This window comes from Taudactylus pleione, unplaced genomic scaffold (genome assembly GCF_031769625.1).
Source record: "Taudactylus pleione unplaced genomic scaffold, aTauple2 ptg000009l, whole genome shotgun sequence".
NCBI classification, from domain to species: domain Eukaryota; kingdom Metazoa; phylum Chordata; class Amphibia; order Anura; family Myobatrachidae; genus Taudactylus; species Taudactylus pleione.
Window position 1 is genome coordinate 14566788 of NW_028284412.1, and position 14918 is coordinate 14581705.

The 14918-nt window shown below is 44.3% G+C and overlaps 1 protein-coding gene across 5 annotated transcripts in view; it reads right to left on the reverse strand.

The window, feature by feature from the left end:
- Positions 1-14918, reverse strand: part of LOC148542789 (coagulation factor VIII-like) — a 306775-nt gene that overhangs the window by 238199 nt on the left and 53658 nt on the right. For all 5 annotated transcript variants that reach the window (XM_088467390.1, XM_088467391.1, XM_088467389.1 and 2 more), the window contains one exon: positions 2164-2376. In XM_088467390.1, coding sequence (XP_088323516.1) covers positions 2164-2376 — 213 coding nt within the window. The remainder of the gene's footprint in view (positions 1-2163; positions 2377-14918) is intronic.

Sequence of the window (14918 nt, forward strand, 5' to 3'; positions counted from 1 at the left end):
GTACTTCCTAGTTCCTGTCCTGGGTGTTCAGAAGCCGACTCAGCTGCTCTCAGAATGGGATGACAGCGTTGACAGTGACACGTGTCAGATCGGTCTACACTGCTGGTCTAATGTAACTCAGAGGTAGATGTATTATACTTGCACAGATCGTGTTGCTATAGCTCTTCTTGCTTAGCCTCTTTACCGAAGTGAAGAAGGAAGCACTACCAACAAGATGTGTGTATATCTAGTCTGCCGCAGTGGGGGACTGAAAAGTAAACTCCCCCTTCCAGTGATCCCTGCCAGACCCCACAGTGCAAACAGCTTAGTGCTGCTGTCTTTGCGAACCTATGGGGTAGATGTATTATAGCGGCACTTAACGTGCCGCTATAACGCTTCCCGCTTCGCCTCTTTACCGAGGCGAAGCAGGAAGCACTACCGATGAGATGTATAAACATCTCATCGGCCAGAGAGGGGGAGCGTTAACATAACGTGCGCTGATACCGCTTCTGGGCTTCGTACATCTACCCCATTGAGCTTTATTACTGCCCCAATGGCAAAAGAGTGAAGGCAGTGTGAATATATGCCCAGACAGTGCTGCTTATGACAGAGCGATGATAGCCAGGAGGCATCATTTAATGAAAGGAAGAGGATGGACTTATAGATGAGCAATGGACGACTCTAGTCACACATTGACAGTCAGCGTTGGAGGGACTTTATATGGGAAATAGAGAGAACCTGCATGGGCTTCCTCTTAACTCTGCTAGGGACTGCATCTTAGACCCAATGGGAGGATGTAAGATAAACCCAGTTGTGAAAAGAACCTTGACCTAGACATTGGAAGTGTCAGTCTGAATAAGGAGAACTGCAGGTCTGTTCATAACCAAAGTGCAACACATTATTAATTAGACACACTTATGTGTTCAGACAAAAGGCAGGCAGGTGGATAACAGGGATCTTGCATGGACAATTCTGGCAAAGTGTATGTGCAGGCTGACTTTTTTTAAGAAATGTGTAGAGTATATGCTCATGTTAAGTTTGGAAAAACTCTGGATATTATTTAACACATGAGTTTTCCAGCAAAGAGTATTTTACCATGGTCTATCGGTGTCTCAGAGATGGGGGGGGGGTTATCAGTAGGGTAAAAAAGAGGTACATGTTGGCTGATCAATGACAGACCATGACAGTAGAGACATGACTGTCCATAATGTAACAATGATGTTCCCCACTGCGCATGCGCACGACGGAGGGAGCTCCGTCGTGTGCATGCGCGAGATCCGGACTGCGACAGCCAAGCTGTCGCTCCGGGTCTCGCACCAAAGGGGGCGTGCTGTCGATGTTGATTGACAGCACGCCCCCTTTGGTGGGCGTGCCTGCCAGACGGAGGCGTTCCCATGGGAACGCCTACAGTCTGAAGCCGGCCCCACTGACGGTGGGAGTGATTTTGGTCATTTGTTTAGAGAAGACATGTTCTGGCATTAGGAACCTGCAGGAAAGTAAATGACACTGATGACTATATATTAAATATGCCTCAGTCTTAGCAAATACCATGGAGAGGTGACAGTTGATGAGGAATTTTCAGAGAATTTCCAATCCCATACAGGGAGCTTGAGAGTTACAGAGTTTATTGCAATATTAAATCACATAGGAATTACCTAGAAATAATTACTGATAATTTGATGGAGGTGGACTTGGTGCATCTATCTGTGGAAGTACTGCATATTATCCCATTGGATGTGGTCCCTTAGTACATAGGAAGTACATGGTAATCCATACTGTGTATCATTCCAAAAGAGTGGCTCAAAAAATAATAGGATTCTACTGGAGAACGTTTTGTGTCATACTGTATATTTGATTCTGCCATTGAGTGGTTAGATGCTTGTGGAAAGAGGCATTGACGGCAGACATATACAGTAAATCTTTTGTCTATTTTCAGTATTTTTTTTAGACATGTGAGCATGTATATACAGACAGATTGTATTTTCCAGAAATTGAAAGTCTTCTAAAAAAGACTTTGTTGGTATGTGACCAGCTTGAAAAGTGGCAAAATAGGCTCAGCATAGAGCTGAGAAAAGCCTCAGATGTAAAGATGTTATGATCCATCTTAGAAATACTGTATATCAATTAAAATACATCAATTAATGAAGATACATATTCGCAGTGTAATTGACACATATATATTACCTGGCTTACAGATGAGAATAGCACCCACCAATCCAGAATTTATGTCATAAGAGGAATTACTGTGAGAGTAATAAGCAGAGGTTATACAAAGGGGGTCAGACTCAGTAGGTCCATAATTTTCAGGAACTTGCCAAACATATGTGTATTCTTTTCCAGGTGGAATAGCATCATCTCCCTTCTCCCATTTGCTTGTTTCATCATCATATCCCGCACCTAACAAACATCAGATAGTAAAAAAGTTGTTTTTTTTTAATAGAAGTTCATGTCATAAAACATCAGCATGCAAGTTTCCTGGGCTATGTAGTTATTATTTTCCTTGCAACTACTGTATCTTGTATATGCAGTTGGTCCGATACAGTATACTTTAGCTAAATAATATGGATTTTAATTAAATAGATGGAAATCCTTTTGGGTTTTCTTTCCATTATCAATTCAAAAGTGAGTGATTCAATTAAGCAAAAACCTGCATTTTTATACAATTTGGAATCAATGGCAAAGTTACTTGTGAAATCATTTGAATATTTGTCCCTGCAATTCCAGTGGCATATGAGTTGGCTACAGGTCTCTCCTACATATATATATATCCACCAGCCCCTCCAATGAAAGAAGCAGGCGGCACTCCATCGGTCTGATTTAAGGCGGCACTCCATTGATTTAACTCACATCTATAAAGACTTTCAAAACAGAGGGGTGCACCTCAGTGGGTGCCGCAGCAACCACCTATTTATATGTCAATTTCTCAAAAAAAAATGTAAATGAGGGCACTCACCAGGATATGAAATTTCATGTTTTAATAAATCAATAGAACATCATCCAATGCGAATAATGCCACATCTCAACGTTTCTATTCATGGAAAACCTTCATCAGGATGGCCAACATAACAGCAGGATCATAAAGGAATACACAACATCTAGGTACATACAGCATATGTGATGCAGCGGCTGCAGAAGTCCAATGAAACACTCAGTTTTCTTCAGGAGCCCCTGAGGAAAACTGAGTGTAACAGTTGAAACGGACGTCGGGCTTTTGCAGCCGCTGCATCACCTATACAGGATTGTTTGCTGATGTTCTTGTGAATAAGCAGTTAAGCCACTAAACGTGGGTGCTGGTGTTTTTTTTACTTTATAGAATACTGGATAAAGTGAATGTGTTTATAATTGAGATATCCTGGGACACTGCACCACTGCATTGACTAAGGATTAAGTGCTCTTACCCAAACTCTTTTTATAGTTCTACATCTATATATTATATGTGTGTCATACTTACCGACTTTATAGACATCCTTTCCGGGGGAAGCCCTGAGAGCTACTGCTAGAGGCTGGTTCAGGGGGCGGGGCTGAACTGTTGTCGCAATTAGGCCCTTTCCCAGAAAAGTCTGTGATTTGCGTACCCACGAGGAGGGGGTTGCACTAATCGCGCCTTTTAGCCCTGTCCCTTCCTCATGGACCAGAAAATTCCCCATTAAATCTCCCCATCCTGCCCGCTTCACTAGGATGTGGGAGATCTGCCTACACTTCCGGGGGTGTACCCAAAAAATCGTGAGCCTCCCGCGACTTCCGGGAATGTAGGCAAGTATGAATTGTGTATGTATATAAATGGCTGCGGTCGGCACCAACATTCATAATGTTGGCATTGCCAGAAACCCAACCCTATTTGCAGCCTAACCCTAAACCTTGATCTAATCCTATCCCTGACCCTAACTGCAGTGTGACCCTAATATTAATTAAAGTCTAACCCTAAATACATGTTTTGACATTCTGACAATGTCAACATTATGTCAGCGTCAACACTGCGATGTCAACACATTGAATGTTGACATTCTGAACATGTCAACATCCTGAATGTCAATATACGGACCATGTTGACAGCTTTCTGACAATGTCAACATAATAACAGAGTTCTGCTGTACTCAAAAAAGACATTAAACCTAAAAGGACTAAGGGGGTCATTCAGACCCACTCGCAAGCGGCAATACGCTCGCAAGTGGGTCGATGTTCCCCACTGCGCATGCGCACGACGGAGGGAGCTCCGTCGTGTGCATGTGCGAGACCCGGACTGCGACAGCCAAGCTGTCGCTCCGGGTCTCGCACCAAAGGGGGCGTGCTGTCGATGTTGATTGACAGCACGCCCCCTTTGGTGGGCATGCCTGCCAGACGAAGGCGTTCCCATGGGAACGCCTACCGTCTGAAGCCGGCCCCACTGACATCACTAGTGATGTCAGTGAGAGTGATTTTGGCTCTGATAGAGCCAAAATCACTCCAGGGCTTGTGGCAGGGAGACCCTACCACAGGGTCTGCGTCGCAATTACGATGGTCGCGATGGTCAAGACCATCGCGACCATCTTTTTGGATGCTCGTATATGCTGTGGGTGGTGACCCACAGCTATACGAGCGTCCAGGAGGACGCTCCATTTTAATGGAGGAGGGCCCTGATTCAGAGCAAGCGCTCTGGTCAGAGCGTCCGGCTCTGAATCAGGCCCTAAGTGTTTCATATGTCCCAAAGTGGGACAGAAAGCCTCTAAAAGTGGCATGCAGGAGAAGCGTAATAAAATATACAAGTGAGCTTTAAATATCACAGAAAATCACAGGAAGGATTGCTGGTACATGGACTCGGGAGCCACATGGCATTTCATATGTACTCAAGAATGGTTTACATATTTTAAATGGCAATCCAGGTGACTTCGATATTTAGGGATCACCCCTCACTGATATGATACCCTCTTTTATGAGAACTTCCCACCTCTCTTCTTCAAAATGCAGGCCTATCTGAGTTCCTGGAGCCGCCTCATCATCTTATGGCTGGGCAGAATTATTTCTGTCAAAATGACCATTATACCTAAATGACTATCTATTTCAGTCCCTTCCTGTGGTCATGCCCGCCACCTTCCATCGTAATATCAAAAAAGCCCTGATTTGTTTTAACTGGAACCAAAGACCTCCCCTGGATCTCGGCGAGTGTTCGGAATATGCCTATCTTTATCATCCCAACCTGATCCCCTTATGGGGTATGCCCCCCACAAAATGGCCTATTAACTTTAAACTGATTTCGACTCTCAAATTTAACATGTATCTCTGGGATCGGCAATCACCTAATTTAACCTTAGCTCCCCAATCTCCCCTCTGGTTTAATTCTGAGTTCCCTCCTGGGTAATTTATCACGTGGTCCAAAGCTGGCCTTAAATTCCCTATAGATTTTTACAAGCAAAACCAATGGATGCCTTTGCCCAGGTACTCCACCCCTTTGAGTTCTTTCAAATCCATAATTCCTTATGCTCCTCACCCCCCTGGCTCCATACTCAGGGACCTTAAACCCTTTGAATACCTCTGTAAATATCACCCCTTATCCAAAGCCATGATCTCCAGACTTTATTCTATCCTCCGTTACATGGCCCTTCTCTCCTCGAGATCTTATGAGGCTGAATGGGAAAAGGATCTTGGACTCCTTCGGATGAAGAAATGTTTGAAGATGTGAGACAGTAGATATTTAAATGCTCCATCCCTACTAAAATTAAAGAAACCTCATAAAATGTACTACTGGTGGTACTAAACTCTTGTGAGACTTAACAAAATGTTTCCCTCTGTGTCGCCTGCCTGTTGGCAAGGATGCAACCACCAAGGGAATCAGTATGTTTGATTGCCGGACATGAGCCTGGCGGTTCAAATCCCGATGCCGGTAGCCCGATGGAGGAGATCCCAACAGCGGAGGTAAGTTTACTATTCCTAACCCTCCCCCCAACCCACCTTTAGGGGTGCCTAACCCTAACATCCCCCCATAGTGACTAACCCTAACCTCCCCTCGTTCATGCCTAACTCTAACCCTCCCTCCCCGTACCCTAAACCTTACCCTCCCGGAGGGGGGCCTAACCCCCCCCCCCTAGTGCCTAAACCTACCCCCCCTTCCCCTAGCCTACCTCCGCCAGGGGGGTGCCTAAACTTAAGTCCCCCCGGGGGTGTCCTTAAACCTAACCCCCCCATCCCTGGCCACGTTGTTGATAATTACTCCCGGCGTTGGATGTTCGGTCCGACGTCCTGTCGGAGTTCCGGTGTCCGGATTAATATAGGCATTGGTATTTCGACGCCTATGTTACATCTCTTGCCAGGATTACATGGTCGATATTGAGACCAGCGGCCATGCATCCACTGGTCTCATAACTACATACCCCACAGAGGCACTATGCTACATATCTGGTAGACATTCCCAAATATTATCCCCTTTTGGAATTTGGTTCATATGCTCTGTATTACCTTAATCATGCATTATATACAAAGGGAACAAGACAAAGTTTATAGAAACTATTATTTTATTCCTTATCCATATGTTTTTAAGTCACATATGTTAAGCTAAATCTTCAATAAAAAAATAGCTAAACATTTGCATATGAAGTAAGGTTCATCACAGTAAAATTACTGGCCTGAAACAGAAAGCATTTAGCAATTATTACAATATCTTATATTTACAGCCTCCGATAACTAACATTTGACCTGAGATAAAAAGGACTGTCCACTAAATTATTGTCATAATGCATTTTCACTTCAATAAATTCTGCTCCATCTGTACAATATACAAGACATATTGCTCTTGGTGTGCTAGAAAATTCTATAGCTTTTGTATATAGTAACTGGCAAAATAAAGGTAGTATACAAAAAATATAATCTAATATTAATTTGCTTAATAGTTTATTGCATCACCACATGCGCCTTGTATAGTCTTTATGCACCATGAGTTTTTGAAATGCTGCAACATGGCCCTGTACTTGCAAAATAGTGATTAGAATTGAAGTGGCCTTCTCACAGAATCACTGCACCCAAACTCTGTCAACCATAAACCTTTCACTGTTGAAAAAGTACTGAGAGGTGTAGGAGGAGATTTATCAAATCTTGGACAGAGAAGAAGTACCAACCAATCAGCTTCTAACTGTTATTTTACTGGATAAGATAAAAAAAAATGATAGTTACAGATGGGTCCTCATACATCTAGTCTCCTTGCGAGTTAAACAGCTCTTCTAGTCGCGCCATGCCGTGACATGACTCTGTAGCGCCGAGCGTCTTTTGTGAAACTTGTTACCCTCAAATGCATCTTATTCGAACAAGCACAGGCAGCTTCTGCTGTTTAAAATGATATGCAGCATGCCTATGTTCTGTGAGCGAGTGCGGGTGTATCTGCATGCGAAACTCAACGTTACAGTGTCAGTGGCTGTAACACTGTAACGTAGTGTTTAAAATACAGATACACCCGCAGTCACACAAATGAGTGTATTTATTTACAAAGTCGCCTGGAAGGCCACCTCAACTGCAAAGTATCTACTTCCTTTCCCTGCATTGGAAAGGTAAAGAAGGAGGGCACCAGGCGCAAGTACCAGTGGAGGCTGTTTATGAGTGTCGGCCGCTTTCAAATAAATATATATATATATATATATATACACACACATATATACACACACACACACTGTATATATGCCAGTTGTGGAGAGTCTGTGTGTCCGTTTGGGCAAATCTCTTGAAGCACTAACTACTTTAGTGAAGCAGGTCACAAAAAAAATTTAATCTTGCACCAAGCTGAAGCAGAGTGGCTGCCCATTGTGCTGAAACAGCAAAGTCAGAGCCAATCAGAGCTAGCATTGTAACCTTTTGCTTAGCAGCAGCCTAGAGAGGGGAGGGAGTCAGGGACTGTGCAGGATCATGTCTCAGGCAGACAGAAAGTATGAGACAGCCTCCAACTAACCCATGAAGATGCCCTGATGCACACAGTAGCCAAGAAGGAGCCAGGGGAGACATAGCGATCAGGAATTTAATAAAAACAAACACACCATCAAATGATTTCCGTTCGATGGTGGCAGACATCAGACGGCCGCAATCAAATTATAAAAACGCTACCACTGGAACAAAACCATTGATGGATTGTAAACATCGGATTCCAATGTCCATCCCTTCACTAAATCTGCATGCGGACTCCCGGCCACCACTCCACCATGAAGTGCTCCCTCTCAAGCGTAATATCCCTGCTCAGCCACATACGCCGCGTGGTGAAAAGGAGAAACACTCCATGGAAGTCAGTGCTGTTCTTGCACAGGGGCACCATGGTGAGGTATTTCAACAAGAAGCGCAGGAAATACAGGGTATATTGTGCAAAGAGAACATTGCGCATGGAGGCTGTGGAAATATACACAGGTGCCCAGCCCCGGGGACATGCAGCTAATAATGCTTACGGTAGCTGCAATAAAAATCTTACATCCATGATCCTCTTGACGTTCCCAGTACTTCCCAGTGGCCGGGCCCCAGTTACCTGCAGGGCAGCAGCAGAGGGGATTGTGGTGACACTGGTGAGATGCAGGGGCTTATGGTGAGATGCAGGGGACTGTGGAGACATGGAATAGGTTGTTATGAAATGCAGGGGGCTTTGGCAAGATGAAACTGCTCCCATTCAAAGCCAGGGCTGATGGCTAGTGTGTGTGTGTATATTATTTATATATAAGCTCGGATTTCAGAACAAGGCAAAACAAATTTTTCACGTAAATGCTGGATCTCGTGTGTTTAGGATTGCAACAGTCCCTCCCTTTTGATTAGGAGCTATTTCACATTAGGATGGCATTAATAGGACAGCGTTGTAGTAGTACATAGATGTGGAGGGAAGGGTGACTGGCTGGCATCTTTCTCACTCCCTACTACCTAGCAACAACTACAATCCAGTGCACTGCAGTGCAAACAGTCTACATGTGTTTGTCAGACATAGTGGCACCTGCCATATATGGCTGCAAAGCAAATAGAATCCTCCTGCTGCTTTTGCAAATATTAGCATCACTGCTGTGTTCAAAGATGCAGCAGCAATGCAAACTCCACCACATCTAAATCAGCCCCAATCTTTATAAACCACGTCCTTGTCCTGCAATGTTTTGTACTGCAATTCACTGTTTTGTATGTACTCTGTATTGAGTTGCGGATCCCTTGTGGTCTCATAAATAAAGGATAATAATGCTAAAAGACGCAGGCCTAGACAAGCAGTTTTGGGTGGAAACGTGTCCAAAGCAGTTTATCTCAAGATAGACAAAGACTTTGCAAGATTTAAAAGCCACAATTGTGAAAAGCATCAAGAATCAGAATAGCGACAGCAGTCCCAAGTTTGTTAGTCGAGAGACGGTCATTATGGTCCATGCTGTCAGTAAAGGAACATTTGCTAATATATCTTCCAAGAAGGCCAAGCTAAAGTCACGTTATATGTTGATGCCTTTTAATGTGTTTAACCCAATTTTACAGGTTACAGAAAAGCTACAATTAAATATTTGTGTAACATCAAGAAGTTTGTAGTGAGGGAGGAGTGTTGTAAGAAGAGTGCACTACTGTGCAGACTCCAGACTTCCTGTTCCCCTAGGAAGGTTTCATGCCCTGTTCGAAGATGGCCACTGAGCTCACTAGTGAGCATGTGCAAGGGCCATTTGTCTGTAGGGTGACGTGGTGGGAGACAGAAATCTCCTAGTTAGCTCCCATATGAGAGACACGGTTAATACTTGCATATAACGGTATTCCAGCATCCTGCACCACTACCTGTTTGCAGCATACAATCACCAACTGGTGATGTTTGGAACCTCGTTCCATCACTAGTGTGCATGTAACAGTGAGCACGGCTGTAACTGCTATCTATCTATAAACCACTACAGGTTAAGTAACTAGACTGTTCATAGTTTGAGTCATCCATTGACCTATATATATCTGCAATATCAATACTTGCACACACATTATTTGCAAAAAAGCCTATTGGTAACTTGATTTGTGGGGGCCCAAACAAAACAAGCACTTCAGCCGCAAAAGTGGCAATTCCTGTCACTGAAGTGGTTGGTTAAATTGTGCATGTTCTTAATTCCATCATGCACCATCATTATGGGCATTGACAAGATTGTGTGGATTTGAGAGGCAGCGTATATAACTGTACTCTACTGGGGTGTTCATGTTCTTTTGTATATTTGCAAGGCCATCCATTACTAGCTTCTCCACAGATACTGAGTAGTATCATTAAATAATATAATTAATAATTATCGAATTTGACTTATTACTCTGACTTGAATGTCTTGTATTGTCCTGTGGCCTGTGATTTGCTATTTGGATTCAGTTTCTACTTTAAAAATATCTTTGGGTTTTTGGAAGCTTGTATTTTTAATAGTTTCCAATTTGTTTTTGTATTAGTTATTAGTAATCAATCAATGCTTTACCTGGCTTCCACTAAATACTCCACTTCCATTTACCTGTGCTGACCTCGGGCCTGTGATCTAGTTTGATTACACAGAGTATTATCATCAAATCATTTATAATTCAATAATTATTGACTTCAACAAGGCTATTACTCTGCCTGGAATCTCTTGCATTGTCCTGATGCCTGTGATTTGCTGTTTGGATTCAGTTTCCACTTAAAAAACTCATTAGGATTTTGAAAGCTTGTTTCTTAATAGTGTTTTCCATGTCTTCAATTTATTTTGTTGATAGTTTTTGTTGATAGTTATATTAGTACTGTAATCAATCACTGCTTTACTGTGCTTCCACTAAATACTTCACCTAAATGTACTGGCCTTGGGCCTCTGATCTAGTACTTGATTAATGAATTAATGAAAACATTCTATAGGATCGTGTAGTTTGTTAAACTGCCTTCATGTCTGCCACTATGTTTCACTGATGTGCTATAATCTTTTAAACTGCCAAGTGTTTGTGCCACTTCTTTGTCTCTTAGGTTAGCCAGCCAGCTCGCTCCAGCCTTTGGACAATATTGGTGAAAACGATATTGTGAGCTGTAAGGTGGTCGGAAATTAATGGAATTAATTTTAGTGATGTTAATAATACTGTAGGAACAAAAACAGGTCCAAATTACACTATTTTAGAATTTTTATACATTTTAAAGAAATACAAAACAAAAGATATACGAGGATGATTTTGCCAAAACACCACAAAGATTTAGAACCAAAATCAAAACATGAGGGTCTGCGCACATCTCTAGTCTCCTGTTGCTGCAGCTTTTTCTCATGCCAGATTCAATTGTGGTTCATCTGTGACTTGGCTTGTATGTGTTTTAAGCCAATTCCTGTGTTGTTAAAGTCGCTGCCCAGCGACTCTAATACACTTTGAGTGGTGTTTCCTTGCATCTGTGATGCAAATAAGATGCATGTGCAGAACTGGTCTTGCGCGATGATTCGCAGTTCCCTTTAAGCCGCAGCCTGCTTGAAAGTGGGGAGGAGACAGCCCTAGCAAGCGTTCCTGAAAACAGAGGGGTGTCGTCCCCCTTTTCAAGGAGTGCTGAAGCCAGTGTCTGTGTCTTCCGACCAATTGATCCGATCCTGCGTATTTGCTGATGTGTGCTATGAGATGGCCCTTAGTACGCTTTATTTACTCAGGTGTTTCCATTTGTGGACATTGTCTGTACACAGAATACATAAATGATGAAAAGTACAGTAGCATAGGCTGCAAGAAGATTCAGTTAAGGTTCCCTAAAATATAAACTCTATCTCTTTCATGATGCCACTTTTTATAGAGCCTGCAAACAGTTTTTCCTCCAAATTTTCTCTAGCAGTCATCATGGTCAAAATATCCAGGATTTATCTAGGGACATATCCAATTGCCCGCAAGGTTTTGCCCGCAACAAAATAGGTAGACCTCGTGACCAATTTTTGGGTTACCATGGGTATGCAAGCTCCAGATACCCGAGATATCCAAATAAAAAAAATTTGGTCACAGAAATTTTTGTGAGCAAAATCCTGTTGGAGGGCAATTTCTTTTCACTTAGCCTGCGGATGCCTGCCGCTGCTGTGTGTGGATAGCAGGGTTATGGGTAGTGTAGTGTGTGTGGGGGTAGGGTTTGGGGTAGTGTACAGTAGTGTGTGCAGAGAGCGGGAGCAGGATTAGTGTAGTTTGTGCGAGGAGTGGGACTAGTGTAGCGTATTCAGGGAGCAGAGTCAGGGATAGTGTAGGTAGTGTGTGGGGAGAACGGGTGCAGGGTTAGGGGTAGTAGGGTGCAGGTTAGGGATGGTGGGATGCAGAGTTAGTAGTACCTGTCCTGTGCCCAGTCTATGGAAGCTGTCTGCAACGCTGAAGAGACAGAGGGGGAGGACAGCGCAGTAGTAGGGGAGCAATTAAGGACTAATTGAGCTAATTGGAAACTTCCAATTGCTTAATTAGTCATTGGGCGGAAGTGGGGCGGGGGGATTGCGGTGTCCATAAGGTTCTAGAGCAATTACCAACATTCTTTCCTTAAAATATGGATTTTCTGAAAAATTGGACATGCTCTGGAGGCGCTCATAAAAAAAAACCCAAAACCCTCCACCCAATTGAATACCAAAAATCTTGCACCTGTGGGGCACACCTGGCAGGTGAGAGATTTTCAGTAAACTCGCACCTAATTCAAATTGCCCCATAGACATTCCTGACTATGTTTAGCCATATAGCTTTCTTATTAGACAATAAATGGGCAAAACATTATAAGGCACACTGGGGGTCTGATTCAGATTTGTACTCAAACAAAATCTGTGCATGTCTGCCCTTAAGCTGTGGTGTGATTGACATACTCCAGCTGTTTGGGGTTGGTAATGGGCAGGGATGGCCAGCGTTCACAAAAATGGGTGGCGCAATCATCCCCGTTTTCTGGGCATTCCAAGGCCAGAGTCTGCATCTTCGGAAGCAGATTTCCTGGCCCCGGCTGAACAGTAACTTAGGCTTACTCAGATGGACCATTGTGATCCTATGCTGTGTCTCCAGGTGCAGCACTCAGATCTGCGATGCTGTCAGGGAGCGTATTTTGTCCTCAGATGTCTCCTGCAGCATTAGACTATTTTCTCATTGTTGCTGTGTCCAAAGCAGCAGTGATGAGAATACCGTACAACTCTGAATCAGGCCCATTATCCAAAGCTGCAACCTTGCTACGTGTTACAAGGAAATGGTGCGAGGGCTGTTTCAGTGTGGCGCCACTGGGACCTTAACTTGTGCCTCCAGTCTGACCCGTCCCCCCAATATTATCGCGGGCTGTTACTGGTGATTGCGGGGACTGCTGCTTTCTCCTCACCGGTAAGCTAACTCTGGGAGGGGACTACATAGATGACATGCGGCTGCACTGTAATCTGCCCTGTAGTGTCTCGTCATGCAGGGCCGTTGCAAGGGCTGTTCCAGTGCAGCTGCCACTGGGACCTTGACTTGTGCTGAACTCCAGCCGCCGGCAACAGCAATGGGGTCCAACACAGGTGACACTGTCAGTGCACTACTGCCCAGCTCACTCTCCCTCCATCTGTCCCGCAGCTTCAAGTTCCTCTGTCCGGCTGTCAGCATTTTCGCCCCTCCTCCCATTATGTGATGACTCCCAGGCTACAGACATTCCAGCATGACAGCCTCTCCCCACAGTCCATGGGACATCACTCAAAAGTAAGCAGCTAACCCCATCCTTGCCCCCCAGTACTGCCCCTGCTGCTATCTATCCTTCCCTACCCCCAGTACTGCCTGCCGCTAACCCCTCCTTGCCCCCAGTACTGCCCTAGCTGCTATCTACCCTTACCCCTTCTCTATTCCCAGTACTGCCTGCCACTAACACCCTCCTTGCCCCCAGTACTGCATTAGCTATCTTCCCTTACCCCCTCTCTACCCCCAGTACTGCCTGACCTTAACCCCTCCTTTCCCCCCAGCACTGTCTGCCCTTAACCCCTTCCTACCCCCATCTCTACCCCAACTTCTCTCTGGCTCTAATTCAGCTCTATTATTATTATTAATTACCAGTTATTTATATAGTCCACACATATTCCGCAGCGCTTTACAGAGAATATTTGTCCAATCACATCAGTCCCTGCTCCTGTGGAGCTTACAATCTATATTCCCTACCACATGCCCACACTAGGGTTAATTTTTGTTGGGACCCAATTAACTTACCAGTATATTTTTGGAGTGTGGGAGGAAACCGGAGCACCCGGAGAAAACCCACGCAAGTACAGGGATAATATGCAAACTCCACAGAGCTGGGGCTGTTGTGGGAATCGAACCCACAACCTCAGTGCTGTGTGGCAGTGATGCTAACCATTACACCAAAACAAATGCTGTGTCTGCGCTTAAAGAATAGTTAACCTTATAGAGTGTGCAGTATGGTAACAATGATTACAATGACTGTTATAAAATATATTTATTCTCTTACACAGTTCTAATGGAGTCACAGTGCTCCTCTCTGTAACTTTATGGAGTACGGTGGAGGGAGGGGGGGAGAGAACGATCTGAAGGAACAATGGGGGGAGAGATCAATTAATTACATAACTGTCAGACAGAACCAGTATAAGGCCGGGAGGGGGGGGGGGGGGTTATTAATATTGTAGTTCCAGTGTGTACACTGAAAAAGGGGATATTAAATGAAAAACAAAATGTGTGAAAAAAAAAAACCACACAAAAACTTATTGGTAGTAAGTAGTAAGCACAGAGAAATAGAAAGGCGTGTTGTAGAGCTCTATGGTAGTTGCGCTCTGGAGAGGCGGCGTTCCGAGCCATCCGGTCAGTCAATTTATCCAATGTCCTATGTAGATCCACGATCTTCCGGTGTCCTTGATGTTATCCAACCTCCTGCCTGTCGTTGGAGTGTGTGCCTCATTACACACTCACTATGAGTCCTCACCGATCACCAGCCGCAGGACCGTTTGCCGAAGCCCACGCTTCCTTGCGGTCACGTGGTCCCGGCTGACAGATGACGGGCTGGCCGCTCAACCCACCGGCTAGTGGGTAGACTTTGAGGAGATGTCGGTCGGCAAGCGGAGGGGTGT